At 35.9% G+C, this 17,115-nt stretch overlaps 1 protein-coding gene across 2 annotated transcripts in view; it reads left to right on the top strand.

Moving 5' to 3' along the window:
* Positions 1-17,115, top strand: part of ELP3 (elongator acetyltransferase complex subunit 3) — a 115,758-nt gene that overhangs the window by 15,915 nt on the left and 82,728 nt on the right. For both annotated transcript variants that reach the window (XM_064272643.1, XM_064272642.1), the window contains exons 6-7: positions 2,679-2,747; positions 4,950-5,104. In XM_064272643.1, the coding sequence (XP_064128713.1) occupies positions 2,679-2,747; positions 4,950-5,104 (224 nt within the window). The remainder of the gene's footprint in view (positions 1-2,678; positions 2,748-4,949; positions 5,105-17,115) is intronic.

The raw sequence follows: 17,115 nt of genomic DNA, 5'->3' as shown, positions 1-17,115 counted from the left end.
TTCTGCCTATTGACTTTAGCAAAGTGGTCAGCATTTGGGTCCAAGTTTTCAAGCAACTAAAGCCCTTGATTTAGGTTAGGAAACTAAATCTATATGACAGTGTTTTGAACAGTAAATCATAAAATCGAATAGCTGAGAGTAAACATCTGAGAGTGATAACAAGAGCAAATTATGTCCTGCAACATCTACGTAGTACATATTACTGACGATGTTGTTGTTGTTAGGTGCCGTCGAGTTGGTTCTGACTCACAGTGACCCGACATACAACAGAATGAAACACTGCCCAGTCCTATGCCATCCTTACAGTCATTGTTATGCTTGAGCCCATTGTTGCAGCTACTGTGTCAGTCCATCTCATTGAGGATCTTCTTTTTTACTGACCCTCTACTTTACCAAGCACGATGTCCTTCTCCAGGAACTGGTCCCTCTTGATAATACGTCAAAGTATGTGAGACAAAGTCTTGCAGTCCTTGCTTCTAAGGAATATTCTAGTTGTACTTCTTGCAGGACAGATTTGTTCGTTCTCCTGGTAGTCCATGGTATATTCGATATCTTTTGCCAACACCATAATTCAAAGGCATCAAATGTTCTTTAGTCTGCCTTATAAGAGTAACTAGAAGATGTACAAAAATAAATAAATAATATGGATGGTGTTAAGTATGGTTTGTCATAACTTGAATACATTGTAAATCAGGGACTACCTGTACTAATAAATTCTAAGCAAAGAATTACAATAAGATATAGAGATAGACAGTAGCTAGGTTGATACTTTATCTGTGTAGGTTAGGAAGAGATTCTCTAAAGAGGTGATAGAAGAGCCAGTCATAAGAATATCAAGAAAGAGCATTTCTAGCAGAGAGTAGCTAGAACAAACACACCAAGGTAGAAATGACCTTGGAGTGTTCTGGAGCATAGTGGGTAAATGGAAACATGAGATTGAAGAGACAGATCAGGTAGGAATTTGTAAGTCAGGGTAAGAGTTTGGGTTTTACTATAGGTGCCATGAGAAGCCACTAGGGTTTAAAGCAGGGGAATGATATAATCTGATTTAGGGTTTTCATATGTCATTTTGATGGCTATGTGGAGAAAGGATTAGAGTGTGGGCAAGGTTGAAAGCAGCCGACCAGTAAGGAGGCCTTGAAGGAGTCAACCCTCTTCAGAAGAAGTCAGGAGCCAGCAAATCATTGACTTTTTCCTCTCTTTATGTATGGTTTTTCATTTTTTCCTGTTTTCCATGGATTGCCATTTTAAAATGGTGATTTAAAGGAAATTACTCAGTGAAGATTATTCAGTGAAAAAACATCCTCTTACTCCTGTCCCCTAGCCATCCTTTTGTGCTCACCCACAGGTAGTCAGTGCTATTTCCTGTATATCCTTTAAAGTATTTTATGTATATATGGAGATACAAGCATATACATAATCTTTATCCTACTTTTTTATACGTATGGTAGAGTTCTATTCTGCACTTTGCCTTTTTCATTCAACAATAGATCTCGTATCATTACATTGTTTCATGTCTGTAGAGCATTCCATTGTGTAACAATAGCATAAAGGCTTTTCATTAAGCCATTTCAAACTGATATATTTAATAACTTTGTGTAGAGGTTATTTTACCATATAACTGTCTTGCATATATACGCACATCTATGTCTGTGAATGGCATAACAATTTGGTGACCCTGGGGATTCAGTAAGCATTTACACAAAAGATAAATATGATCCAAGGAGATGCCCTGCTGTTGAGATACTTAATGACAGTGGAGTTGTTGTTGTCAGGTACCATCGAGTTTGTTCCGACTCATAGTGACCCTCTGCACAACAGAAGAAAACACTACCCAGTCCTGTGCCATCCTTACAATCGTTACTATGCTTGAGGTCATTGTTGCAGCCACTGTGTCAATCTACCTCACTGAGGGTTTTCCTCTTCTCTGCTGACCCTGTACTGTGCCAAGCATGATGTCCTTCTCCAGGGACTGATCCCTCCTGATAACATGTCCAAAGTACGTAAGATGCAGCCTCACCATCCTTGCTTCTAAGGAGCATTCTGGATGTACTTCTTCCAAGATAGATTTGTTCGTGCTTTTGCCAGTCCATGGTATATTCAATATTCTTTGCCAACACCACAATTCAAAGGCGTCAATTCTTCTTTGGTCTTCCTTATTCATTGTCCAGGTTTCACATGTGTATGATGTGACTGAAAATACCATGGCTTGGGTTTTGGGTCAGGCACACCTTAGTCTTCAAGGTGACATCTTTGCTCTTCAACACTTCGAAGAGGTCCTTTACAGCAGATCTGCCCAATCCAATGCGTCTTTTGATTTCTTGACTGCTGCTTCCATGGCTGTTGATTGTGGATCCAAGTAAAATGAAATCCTTGACAACTTCAGTCTTTTCTCTGTTTACCATGATGTTACTCATTGGTCCATTCTTGAGGATTTTTGTTTTCTTTATGTTGAGGTGCAATCCATACTGAAGGCTGTGGTCTTTGATCTTCTTTAGCCCAATGATTTCAGCATATTATTCTGAACCCTGACAAGACAGAGAGGAAGAAAGGGGTGAAAGCCAAGTTTTTGGTATTCCAAGCCATAGAAAATTTTATTTTTATGACAATCCTTTCAGAATTCCTTTTTATTTTTAATTCACATGTGGACATAACAGGATTTTTTTCTTTTTTTTTAGCCAACTTCCATGAGAGCTATCCGTGCTAGATACGACCCTTTTCTACAGACGAGACACCGAATAGAACAGGTAAATTTTAAAAAGCATTTTCAAATTAGAATTTTATATTTAGTGAAAAATTATCGTTGCTTGATTTGGGTTGAACCTGAAATAAGTGCTAAAGGTGGCGCAGTGGTTAAGAGCTCGGGTGCTAACCAAAAATGTTGGCATTTCAAATCCACCAGCCACTCCTTGGAAACCCTAGGCGGGAGCTTCTACTCTGTCCTATAGGATTGCCATGAATCAGAATTGACTTGATGGCAATGGGTTTGGTTTGAACCTGAAATAAACACTAAAATGGTGTTTTTCCCCTTTAAAAATTTTTGATATCTGTTCTAGAGAGGGAGACAATGTTGCAGTGCCCAACAAGGTCAAAGACACTCCTTTCTTTACAGACTATATTATTTTCTTTAAAGGGTCTGTTTTTCCAAATTTCTTTAAATTTATGAACAGGCATATATGGTATGAAATTTATGGAATGTAAGTGTGTGAAATTTCTCAGACAATAGGTGAATTGGTTGAATTTTAGCTTCCGTAAGCCAGATCAACATGCATTGTGACTGGTTTGCTGGGAGTCTGCTAGGGAATTAACTGCAAAGGGGCATGAGGAACTTTATGGGATTATGAAAGTGTTCTGTTTCTATTTGATGATTGTGGTAGCAGCTATACAGCTTTATATATTTATCAAAACTCATCAAATTATATATCTCAAGTTAGTGAACTTCATTGTGTGTAAATTATACCTCAATATAGCTGATTAGAAACAAGTACTGTGTAAATGACCTATTCAAGAAATCTGAACATTAATACAGATTTTCTTTGCTTGCACTTTTATTTTAAACTTGCCTAATTTTAAAATGTAAGCACTGTCTATAAATGTTGCAGTAACATACAGTAGGGCAAAATGAATATCTAAAATAGAAACAAATATATATAATAGTCAATAAGTCGATTCTGGGTTTGTTTAACTATTGTTATTAGAGAGTGCCATCTAGTTCTCATTTTCACTTGGATAAGTATATTCTGAACTTACCATGGCTTTATTATTATTTTTAAGTTATGATATTTAATTCATTTAAAATATAAAATTGTTTGAATAGAACATGAAATATTTGTGTTTACCAAAAAGGAATATTGGTTTTTTTAAAAAAAGGTTTAGAAACTGATATAGAGTGGTGATTCTTTTTTTAGCCACAAGTAACCTGATTTACTTTTTAAAACACATGTCAGAGCCTCACTTCTGGAGATTCTGATTAAGTCTGGTTTAGGGTCCTGGCAAAATAATTTGAAAAAGCTGCCAGGATGATTTTGATTGTATTCCTTGTTAACAACCATAGATACAGAGCCAGAGTATTCTGTTAGTACTAATATGTGTGTGTGTGTATGGATATGTATATGCATGTATATATAGTTTTTTTTTTTTTTAATTTGCAGGAACAAGTATAAAAAATAGATGCCTTTTTGTCCAAATTAAGTGTAGAAATCCTTTGCATAATACATTAATTCTAGTTCATAACCAAGTAGTCTACTTGACCCTGTTTTTCTCAAACCTAACATTAGAGCAAGAAATTTAAATACTTGTTTTTAAGAATTAGGATCTTGGCTCATTGACAAATTAAGGATATGTAGCATTCTGTCTCCTAGTAGGGACAATTTCATTTCATATTTCATCAGTAGTTTTCAGACATTTTCCCTTTTTCCCCCCCAGAAAGTAAACTCGAGGTGCCACCTGTGCCCTGAATCTTCACAATCAATTTAAAACTGCTTCCTTTATTTTTTTTTCTTTTTAATCTAGTGTTCTTTTTTCTTCCATTTGCATCTAGCCCTGATTGCACTGCATATCATCTTTGTTGTCCCCAAGGCCTACCACGAGTCTGACATAAAGCATATGATCAATAGATATTTGCTTATAATGAGTAGATATTTGTCGTACTGCGTCTTAGTTTATATTGTCTTTTTAAATTTCCGTTTGACTTTAGATGTTGAAGTCAAGCTTCTTGTTTATTACGTACTTTTAATTATCACTCTCCCTTTTTATTTGAGCTATAATTATATTTTTTCTTTAGACTCTGGAGTCCATTTTTTTAAATTCCACAGAATTAGCTAAATATGTTTAGTTGGTTCTCATTTTAAAACTGTACTGATTAAAAACACTGCAAAATATAGAAATGTGCAACACCCCCTTTGAGTAAGTGACTATTTCTAATGCTGATGAATTTATATATCTTTCAGTTAAAACAACTTGGTCACAGTGTGGATAAAGTAGAGTTCATTGTGATGGGTGGAACATTTATGGCTCTTCCAGAAGAATACAGAGATTATTTTATTCGAAATTTACACGATGCTTTATCAGGACATACTTCCAACAATATTTACGAGGCAGTCAAGTAAGAAACCCTTATTTTATCTTAAATCAGTCTTTCTGGGTTAAGTTTGTGACAACAAACTATAACTGAATATTTTCAAGATATACCTTTTTTCCTCATTTTTTAAAATTATGAAATATTTCAAACATACAAAAAATAGTAGAAAGTATCAAAAATCTTGTACCCTTGCTTGATCACACTATCTCAGCTGTTTCCCTGAGTTTGTTTCTCATTGTTGTCATATGAGAGTCTATTTGTGTATATACTCACATACACACAAAATATAGTTACATTCATAGGTACAGAATATAGCATTTGTGCAGCTTTTGAAACTTATATGAGTGATATCACTTGATAGATTTCGTTTTGCAACTTAGTTTTTCTGCTTAATGCTGTTTTGAGATTTAGCCACATTGCTATTGTTGTTGTTAGTTGCCTTTGAGTCAGTTCTGACTCACATTGCTACCAGTAGCTCTAATTCATTTTTTAAGCTCTTACGTGCTGTTATATACTATTTCACTGTGTGAAAAAAAGCTACAGTTTACTTATCCAATCTTCTATCAAGGGTATTTACAATTTTTTTTTTTACTCTAAAGCTTGATAAAATGAACTTCCGTATATATGTCTCCTAAGACGTCTATATGAGAGTTTCCCTGGGTCTGTACTGGGCTAGGAAACCCTGTTGTCATAGTGGTTAAGTGCCGTGCCTGCTAATCAAAAGGCTGGCAGTTCAAATCTACCAGGCGCTCCTTGGAAACTCTATGGGGCAGTTCTACTCTGTTCTATAGGGTCGCTATGATTTGGAATCGACTCGAAGGCAATGGGTTTTTTGTTTTTGGTACGCTGAGCTAAAGGGTATGTGTATCTTTGACTTTCCTTGATAGATCATCATTACTCTCCAAGTGATTGTCAGTTATCCCTCCTAACAGCAGCATACAAGAATTCCTTTTGTTTTATATCCGCTTTCTGTTTCGTGTAGTCTTTTCTGTGTTGTGAGAAAAGAGTATTTTCATTGAAATAATTCCTTTTTGAAAAATGAGTATGGCTCATTGCCATAGTAGTGTCCTCGAATAAGGAGCGATTCACAGTCGTGGTTTGTAAAGATCTTTTTAGCCTTATGCTAGTTTAAATTGCATGAGTAGTTTTGCTTGGGCTAGTTGAGTTTTCAGCCCACACTAGAAAAGTGGGAGAGCTCTTTACTGTAACACTTAAAAAAAAAGCTGCTATTAAATCAACAAAACAAGTGACTACTATTTGTTGTTGTTGTTAGGTGCTGTCGAGTCATTTCTGACTCATAGTGACCCTGTGTACAACAGAACGAAACACTGCCCAGTCCTGCGAGCCCATTGTTTCAGCCATTGTGTCAATCCATCTTGTTGAGGGTCTTCTTTTTTGCTGACCCTTTGTCAAGCATTATGTCCTTCTCCAGGGAATGATCCGGCCCGATAACATGTCCAAAGTATGTGAGACAGAGTCTATCCATCCTGGCTTCTAAGGAACATTCTGGCTGTACTTCCTCCAAGACAGTTTTGTTCATTCTTCTGGCAGTCCATGGTATATTCAGTATTCTTCACCAACACTACAATTCAGAGGCGTCAATTCTTCAGTCTTCCTTTCTCATTGTCCAGCTTTCACATGCATATGAGGCGATTGAGAACACCATGACTTGAGTCAGGCGCACCTTAGTCTTCAAGGTGATATCTTTACTTTTTAACACTTTAAAGAGGTCTTTTGTAGCAGATTTGCCCAATGCAATGCTTCGTTTGATTTCTTGACTGCTGCTTCCATGAGTGTTGATTGTGGACCCAAGTTAAATGAAATTCTTGACAACTTCAGTATTTTCTTTGTTTATCGTGATGTTGCTTATTAGATGCAGTTATGAGGATTTTTATTTTCTTTATGTTGAGGCATAATCCATCCTGAAGGCTGTAGTTTTTGATCTTCATCAGTAGGTGCTTCAAGTCCTCTTCACCTTCAGCAAGCAAGACTTATTAATAGCTATTAATACGATTAAATAATTTATGTTTACAGATGCAATCATTTACTTGTACTGAATTTTAATTGAGAGTTGTACATTGTTTTGATACCCTGTTCTTAATCTTTATCAGGAAGAATACTAATGTTTCATATACTTGAATGAGAAAGTCTTAAAATAGCTTTTATTTTCAGAAGTTTCAGGGACACCTGGGTAGTTGCTTGTGTACTGTTTCTTTTTGTATTTAACAAATGTTTATTCAGAGTCCGCTATGTACCATGCACTGTTTTAGGTACTGGGAACAACATGTGAACAATACAGATACTGTCGTTGCCTTCGTTGTGCTTACATTCTACTAATTAACAAATAGCAAGTGCTGTGATGGAAATAGGCTGCAGTGATAAAGAATAAATAGGGTTGTGCTTTAGATGATATGGTGCTGTTCAAGCCGAGACCTGAAGTATAAGGAAGAGTCAGGCCAAGAACCGAATGAATATTCCAAACAGAAAGAATAACAAAGACAAAGGCACTAAAATGGAAAAGAGCTTGGGATGTTCAAGAAACAGAGAGAAGGCCTGTGTGGCTAGATAGCAGTGAGCAAGGGAGAGAATGGCATGAAATGAGAGAATTAGGCAAGGGCCAAGTTATACATGCTTTCAAGGAGTTTAAATTTTATTTGAAATGTAGTAGGAAGTAGATGAATAGGTTTAAGCAGGGGAGTGACATATTCTGGTTGATAAGTATGCAGAATATTCTAACTATTGTCTGGCTAATGGATTCGAGGGATAAAAGAGAAAAAATAGGAGACCAGGCAGGAGACTATTATATCCATCCTTACTCAGGAGGTGGTGGCAGTAGTGGTAGAGAAGATGGACTACAGGTAAATTTTATTGGTGCAACTGGCAGGACTTTGGATTGGCTGTTGAGGGGTAAGGGAGAGGAAGGAATCAAGGAGGACACCAGGTTTTGGCTTTAGGAAATGGTTGGAGGGCTGTGCCATATACTGAGATGGCAGGGAAGAGCAGTTTTATGGGAGAAAATTAAGAGTTTTATTTTGGATATTTTAAGTTTAAAATGCCTAGGATACATTCAAGTGGAGATGCCAGCTAGGGTGTTGGGTATCCAAGAGAGGTCTGGTCTGACAATATAAATGGAGATTATCAGCTCATAGATGTTATTTACAGCCCTATAAGTGGATGAGATTGCCTAATGGCGAAGTGTCAGATCTCCAAGTGTACTAAGTGAAAAAAGCAAGTTTTAGAGCAGTTGTTATAGAATAATCTTATCATTTTCGTGTACGTGGACGTATATGTATAAATGCATAGTCGAGGTATTAGAATGATCATCATCTAATCATAGGTTTTAGCGCTGAGGAGAAAGGGGCTTGGGAAATAGGAGCAAAGGAAGATGTTTGCATTTGCTCTGTATACAATGTGTCCAGCATTGTGGTAGGTGTTTTATTCACTTATTTAATCCTCGCAGTAAGGTGTTGAGTTAAGTATTCAAATTATTCCTGTTTTACACAGAGGGATTAAGCAGTTTGCCCAGAGTTAAACAAGTGGAATGGAGATGTAAACTTTGCTATGTAATGCTAGAGACTGTACTAGGTGCAAAAATTTAAAGAGAGAACACCATTAAAGCTTGGAAATATTGAAAGGAATATGGTTCTCTTTAATTCTTGTACACCCCTACCCCCTTCCCACCCATTTCGGGCATTTTCTTGCTTTACTTATAGGTCAGGGCAGCTGAGGTGAAGGTTCATATGGTAACTAAGTATGAAATCGTTCAAATTGTGCTGCCTTTTAGAGAGTTTATTGCAGTGTAGTAAATAGACCAAATTTTAAACGGACCTAAAGTTGTTTTTCATTACCCTGTAATTAAAGCAATTCTTGGCACATAGTAAGCATTAAGTAAACTTGGGAATGAATTTTGAATGAATGATCAACCTGTATATCAAATATTGACCTCTTGGAATTGGAGTGAAGAACATCTTTTTTGTGCCCTCCCTTTTTCCTCTATCCATTTAACTTCCTTTACTCCCCTTCAGGCTTGTAAAAATGAATAGAGAGGATATTTTATGAGTTTAAATAAATATCAAGTATAGCTTGAGGCACCTATATAAAGAGTTAGGCAACTGGGAGAGTGTGTAGGGAGTAGCCTACTTTGATTGACTCCAGGGAATGTTACAGGTTAATTCTATGGCCATGAATCTAGACTTTTAGCAACAGCTGGCCAGTGTGATTGCTTTCCCCCACAGGTACTTTAGTAGCAGAGGGACTTTAGTAGCAGGAGGAGATGGTGATCATATTTTTACCACTCGTTCAAAACCTTAATCATTCATGAATGAGTCATGCTTAGTAAAACACTGAAGTCTTTCAGACTTGAGGAGTAGTGATGTAATCTAACTCATTCCTCTTAATAATACTGAAGATCAAACTGTAGTTCCAGTACCGTAAATAAAATGTGATTTGAGGAAAAACAACCTTAATTAATCAAAGTCCCAGGACACTGGAATGGCAGCAGTACCTCAGAGGGTTGATGACTAAAATTCATTCAATTCTGAGAATTCCTGAGCAAGGTGATTTATCCAGACCATTCATTTTTCTTCCCAAGCTTATATACTTAAATACTCTTTTTCTCAGTGAAGCTGTTTTTGTATTGAAGACTTTGCATGTTAATGTGCTATTGAGCTATAAATATCTGGACATGTTTCCCCTACCCCTACATCCCCATAAAAGTTTGCCACAAAGCTTTTCATAGTCTATAGTTTTGCTCCCCTGGGCTATATGGGGCAGGCCAACTGAGAAAAGTATAATGAATTTTTAGGATGCAGCTAGTTTGACATTTGCATCAATTGAAACAAAAAATTGCTTCATTCTTGGTATGAAGTTTTAGCTTTCTTTATTTTTACGGACATATTCTAGTGCCTAGTGGTATTTGGATGTAAGTTGTCTGTTTTGGGGGATGAAAGTGAGTTTTTTTGTATTATAACTAGCTAGCTTCATTCACGATGTGTTTGATAGAAAAAACGCTTTGGAAAAGAAAGCCTCTTTCTCTAAGGGACTAGGCAAAGCCAGCGTTGGTCTGTCTTTGTTCCTGAATTTACCTCAAGAGAGCAACAAACATTTTACTTTCAGATAAAAATTTATGTATCATTTGAGACTTCATTGCAACGTATCTCATGAATGGCTCTTGGGAAGTAGTAAAAGTACAATCTGGGAGCCATAAAACCATCCATAAATGTTATACTGAATACTGCCAACCCACACTTTACATGTTTTGCTCTTTCTCGTGGTCCCCATACTTGATGAGATAAACTGAAAAAAGTTGATTTGTGGCATCTTGTTTGCTTTGTTGAGATAAATTTTTAGTACACACTCCCTATAATAGAATCGCTTTGTTTTTCGGGAAACTTTCTATTATTTGAAGAAATAGTTAGTACTCTGGTTTCTAGTAAGGAACTAGAGATGTAGAAAATTATTTTCAAACGTTAACATATTTGTGAAACAAAGATCAGCCCAGAGAAACTGTGTTTTTGACTTAATATATGCCCTTCACAGTTTTTGGATGAGATATTTACCTTACCATTCCGTATGTTATCTTGCATAGAGGGTTTTTGTGAAAACTGGTCAGGTTTACCCAGTGTGGCCCACCTCTGAGATGTAAAGCAATGATGAATTTTCTTTTAGTATTAGTTGATATCAATTGTTTTCACTTGCTTATCACACAGTTGTAACACTAACTTCCAGCAGCTTAGTAAGTTTTTAAAAAAATAATTTTAAATTAAGTTAAAATTACATATTGTAACGTGAATCTCGGAATCGACTCAGTGGCACTGGGTTTTAACATGAGTCAACAATGTTTAAGGTTAAAACTTCTTTGTTGAAATTAGGGTCAAGTTTTACTATTAGCTCTACTGTCTCTGCTTTATTCTTGTGTTTCTAACCAAATTAAAGTTCTGCGTCTTACTAGTAGATTAGGAGTTAGGGTAAGGAAAAACTCTAACAAGCTGGACCTGGTTATCGTTTATGGCAGCTTAGCAGTATGCTATATTCTTGCAGATGGAAAAACCAGAAGGCTGAGTGAACAGGGAGTTCAAGGACAAAGTAGGTATAGTTTCTCTGAAGGCTCATTGAATCAAACAGAGTGATAATCACTCATTATTATCAGCTGGACTGAGACTGTTAACAGTCTCCAGAGAGCAACAATTACTGATGACTGCCATCCTATAAAAATCATAGCTCTGGAGATTAGAAGGACCGGCAATGGGATCTGAGTCACCCGTTCACCAGAATGCAAATGTCGTCAAATAACTCAGAACAACCTTTTAAAATAGTTTCATTCCTTTTTAATCAGCATGCCCAGAAGCAGTTTTACATTCAATCTTTAATGCTTGGCTGTTTTCAAAAGATGCAATTTAAAAGGGTGGTTACCCATCAAGAAGTGGGTGAGTCATACTTTCTCCTTGTGGAATTTTTAATTCATTTCCGTTCCTTCGTTTTTTCTTCCATCAATGACTTTAAATCCTTCAACTATGTCCTTATATGTCTTGGAAAAGCTAGACTGCTAGGTAATCTTGGGTACCAGGCATAGAAAACAAATTTTATAGACTTACAGAGCTATGAAGAAAGCAGACTGCATTGAAAGCAATCTTTCACCTTACTGCACTGGGCCTTATTTCTGGTAGGCCTCAGAACCTGGATTTCTGGGCTTTGGCTCTAATGCTCCCCATTCCTCACGCTCTCATTGTATGTGTTGACCACTTTTATTTCCTCCCTTGGTCAACCAGATTTTCTTAGATGGTGGCCAGAATCCTTAACATTGACAGTTCAGCCTAGGACACAGTCTTAGCCATATTAAGAAAGATGATACTAGGTTTTTTTTTCTTTCAACATTCTATTTGAAACAAAGAAAAACAAAAATTGACAGAATTTTCTAGTGAACACCCACATACCCACCACATATATTACTGCACCTTTCGTAAAGAAGACCTGGGTTCAATTTCCGGCCAATGCACCTTAAGTGCAGCCACTGTCCATCTGTCGGTGGAGACTTGCATGTTGCTGTAATGCTAAACAAGTGTCAGTGGACCTTCCAGACAAAGACAAATTAGGAAGAAAGGCCTAAGCCATCTACTTCTGAAAAATCAGCCAACGAAAACCCTATCAACCACAACAGTTCAATCATATTGTGTACAGGGTCGCTGTGAGTCAAGGGTTGATCTCATGGCAGCTAACAGTAACAGCATACCCTGGTGGTTCAGTGGTTAAGAGCTTGGCTGCTAAGCAAAAGGTCAGCAGTTTGAATCCACCAGCTGCTCCTTGGAATCCCTGTGCGGCAGTTCTCCTCTATCCAAAGGGTCGCTATGAGCCCGAATCTACTTGACAGGTTTGTTTTGTTTTGTTTGATCCATCTATCCATTCCTCTATCCATCCATTTAACCCTCTTCTTTTTTTGATGCATTTCAGAGTTGCAGACTTCTTCCCAAATCATCATCATGCATATCAGTAACTAGTGTTCACTATTTTTTTTCTTTTGAAGTAAATTTACATACGGTGAAATGCACAGATGTTAAGTATACCATTTGATTAGTTCTGATAAATGCATATGCATGTGCAACAAAACCCTATTAAGATATAGAACATCCTAGAAGCTTCCCTCCTGCCTCTCTCCAGTAAATCCTCATCTGCATCTTCTGGAGGCAGCGGTTGTTCTGATTTTTTTTCCCTACCATAGATTAGTTTTGCCTATTCTGGAACTTCATATGAACGGAACCATACTACATATTATTTTTTTGTGTGAAGCTTCTCATCGAGCATAATGTTTTTGAGATTCATCAACATTGTTATGTGTTCCAATAATCATATACATATATATATATTTTTTTTTTTTTTTGACAAGTAGTATTCCATTGTATGCATAGCCCACAGGTTGTTTATCCATTATTCTATTGGTGGACGCCAGGGCTGTTTTCATTTGGGGGCTGTTATAAATAAAGCTTTAATGAGCATTTTTATACAAGTCTTTTTGTGTATATATATATTTATTTATCTTGGTAAAATAACCAAAAGTAGAATTGCTGGAACGCATGTTCAGTTTTATAACAAACTGGCAGACATTTATCCAAAGTGGTTGTATCATGTGTATTCCCACCAATGTATGAGATTCAATTGCTCCATATCCTCATCAACCGTATTGTCAGTCTTTTTTAATTTTAGCCATTTTGGTGGGTGTGTGATAGTATCTCGTTGTGGTTTTAATTTGCATTTTCCTGATGACTAATGATAATGAGCACTTTATTTGGTGCTTATGTGGTTTGTATATATTTCCTTTGTGAAGTGTCTGCTAAAATCTTTTATCCATTTTTTATTGGGTTGTTAATATAGTCTAGATAATAGTCCTTTGTCAGATATATATTTTGCCAATACGAAAACTCTGTGGCTTGACTATTCATTATATTAATAACATCTTTGGCAGAAGCTTTAAATGAACTCTAATTTAGCATTTTTTTTTTCATGGTTAGTGCTTTCTATATTGTCCCTAACAAATGCTTTGTCTACTCCCAAATCACAAAGATGTTCTTCTAGTTATAGTTTTAGCTTTCATATTTAGGCTTATGATCAAAACTAGTTTTTATGTATGGTACAAGACAGGAGTCAAGGTTTCTTTTTTCCTGTATAGATATCCAGTTGTTTCAACATCATTTGTTGAAAAGTTTTCTTACTCATTTGGATTGTATTGATGACCTTGTAAAAAATCAAATGACTATATAAGTATGGAATTGGGCTCCATTCAGTTTCCTTGATCTGTTTTTCAATCCTTATGCTATTATCAGACTATCTTGATTTACCATAGCTTTACAGTATGTCTTGAAGTCAGGTAGTATAAGTCTCCAACTTTGTGATTTTTTTCAAGATTGCTTTGAATATTCTAGGTCCTTTGCTCCATTTTCTGTGTCAAATTTAGAACCAGCTTGTGAATTTTGACAAAAAGCATGGTAGGATTGGGATTGTGTTTAAACTGTAGAGCAATTTGGAGAGAACTGACAGTTTAACAATATTGTTCTTCCAATCCATGAACATGGTATATCTCTCCTATTCCTGGATCTTCTTTAATTTCTCCTAGCAGTTTGCACATTGAAGTTTTGCAAGCCTTCTGTTAATTTTATTTCAGAATATCTTTATAGTTGGTATAAATGGAATTTTTAAAAATGTTATTTTCAAATTGTTTGCAACTAGTGTATACATGTAAGTTGATTTTTGTGTATTAATTTTATATCCTGTGGTCTTATTAAATTCACTTCAGGTAGTCCCCAAGTTACGAACTTCCAATTTATGGACCACTCATACTTGCCCTTTAATGTTATGTGTCATGGATTGAATTGTGTCCTCCAAAAATATATGTCAGGGTGGCTAGGACATGATTCCCAGTGTTGTGTGGTTGTCCACCATTTTGTCATCTGATGTGCTTTTCTTATGTGTTGTCAGTCTTACCTCTATGACGGTAATGAGGCAGGATTAGAGGCCAGTTATGTTAATGAGGCAGGACTCAATCTACAAGATTAGGTTGTGTCTTAAATCAATCTCTTTGGAGATATAAAAGACAGAAGCAAGCAGAGAGATGAAGGACCTCATCACTACCAAGCAAGAAGAGCCTGGAGTACATGTCCTTTGGACTGGGGGTTTCTGTGCTGAAAAGCTCCTATTCCAGGGGAAGACTGATGACAAGGACCATCCTCCAGAGCCGACAGAGAGAAAGCCTTCCGCTGGAGCTGACACACTGAATTTGAACTTCTAGCCTACTAAACTGTGAGAGAATAAACTGTTTTTGAAGCCATCCACTTGTGGTATTTCTGTTACAGCAGCACTAAATAACTAAGAGATTATGTAAATTTGCCCTCACTTTGAAACGATTGAACCAGCCCCTACTCGCAAGAAATTCATCACCATCTCCTTCACGTGTATGCAGCTTTTAAATCATTGAAAGGCTTCCAGCCTTTTCTTGCACTAAAATAAGGCTAAATAAGAACCATATGCACCTGTTCTGACTTAACCTACAAATTCAAATTGAAGACATAGGAATGGATCTTGTTCTTAACCTGGGGACTGCCTACATTTAGTTTAAAACAGGTTTTAAATCCATTAGACTTTCTTCATAAACAATAATGTCATCTGCAAATACAGTTTTACTTTTATATGTAGGCTTTTTTTTTTTTTTTTTAACTGTAATGGCTAGGACCTTCAGTAGAGTTTAAATAGAAGTGGTTAGAGTAGGCTTCCTTGTCTTGTTAACCATGATACAGGGGAAGTGTTTGATATTTCAGTATTGAGTACATTGTTACTTGTGGGTTTTTTTTTAGATTGAAGTTTGCTGAGAGATTTTATCATGAAAAGTTTTATCATTAACTCATTTGTTTAATGCTTTCTCTACACCTATTTAAATGATCACATGATTTCCTCTCTTTATTCTGATAATATAGATTACATTGATTAATTTTTTTAATGTTGAACTAAATTTGTAATCCTAAGATCAACTCTATTTGGTCATAATGTACTATCCTTTTTGTATATTGCTGGATTCAATTTGCTAATATTATCTAAAGAATTTTTTTGTCTTTGTTCATGAAGGGAGGTAATCTGTAATTTTTTTTTGTAATTTCTATGTTACATTTTGATATTAGTGTTACGCAGGCGTCATAAAACAAGTTAGGAACTGATCCCTCCTCTATTTTCTGAAAGAGTTTGTTTAAGATGAATGTTATTTCTTCTCTAAGTATTTGCTAGAACTCAATCAAGGTTTTAAGGTGGCTGAATCTTTCTTTCTTGGGAGAGTTTTAGATGATAAATTCAATTCCTTTTTAGGGATATTCAGATTTTCTGTTCCATAAGTGTCCATTTTAGAAAGTTATATTTTTCAAGGAATTTATCCATTTCATGTAAGTTGTCAAACTTCTTGGCATTGTTTTTTATAATACTCCCTTTTTATGCTTTTAATAAAAGCCTATAGGATCTTAGTTATCACCTCTCTTTCAGTCCTGATATTAATAATCTGTATTCTCTCTTTTTTCTTGATCAGTCTATTTAGGGGTTTATTGATTTTGTTATTTCCATAGAATTAACTTTTAGTTTTATATTTTCTACCCTTTGTTTTCTACTTCACTGATTTCTGCTTTTATTTTTACTATTTGGGTTTTCTTTGCTCTTTTTTTTCTAGTGACATAAGTAAGGTACAGAAGCTTGGCCATCTTAGACCCTTTTTCTTTTCTAACGTAAGTATTTAAACCTTTAAGCTTCCTTCTAGGCATTGTGTTAGCTGAATCCCACAAATTTTGATATGCTGAATTTCAGTTTCAGACGATTCAAAATAATTCCTAGTTTCCTTTATGTTTTTTCTTTGACTCGTGAATTATGTAGAAATGGATTGTTTATTTTCCAAATACATGGGGATTTTTCTTGCTATCTTATTGTTACTGATTTCTAATTGAATTCCATTTTGATCAGAGAGCATACTCTGTATGATTTCAGTTTGTTAAATTTGTTGAGACTTGTTTTATGAACCAGCATATGATCTGTCTTGGTGAACATACTGTGTGTACTTGAAAAGAACATGTATTCTGCAGTTGTTGGGTCTAATGTTCTATAAATATCCATTATATCAAGGCAGTTGATTGGGTTGTTAAGATAGTCTTTGAAGTCTTTTTTTTTTTTTTTTTTGTCTAGCTCTATCAGTTGCTGGGGGCAGGAGGTATTAAAATCTCCAACTGTGATAGAGAAATTGTCTGTTTCCCCCTTTAATTGTGTTAATTTTTACTACATATACTTTGAATATGTTATTAGGTGCATACATACTGATTACTGTATTTTCCTTAACTTGTAGAGTTAATATAGTGCCACTTCACATAAAATGTACAAAATGTCTAACCAAAATGTTTAACTGCCCTGGTGGCCCAGTGGTTAAGAGCTACAGCTGTTAACCAAAAGGTCAGCAGTTTGAATCCACCAGCCACTCCTTGGAAACCGTATGGAGCAATTGTACTCTGTCCTATAGGGTCGCCAAG

The sequence above is a fragment of the Loxodonta africana genome, chromosome 19 (assembly GCF_030014295.1).
Source record: "Loxodonta africana isolate mLoxAfr1 chromosome 19, mLoxAfr1.hap2, whole genome shotgun sequence".
Lineage (NCBI taxonomy): Eukaryota > Metazoa > Chordata > Mammalia > Proboscidea > Elephantidae > Loxodonta > Loxodonta africana.
This window is presented reverse-complemented; position numbering and strand designations above follow the sequence as displayed.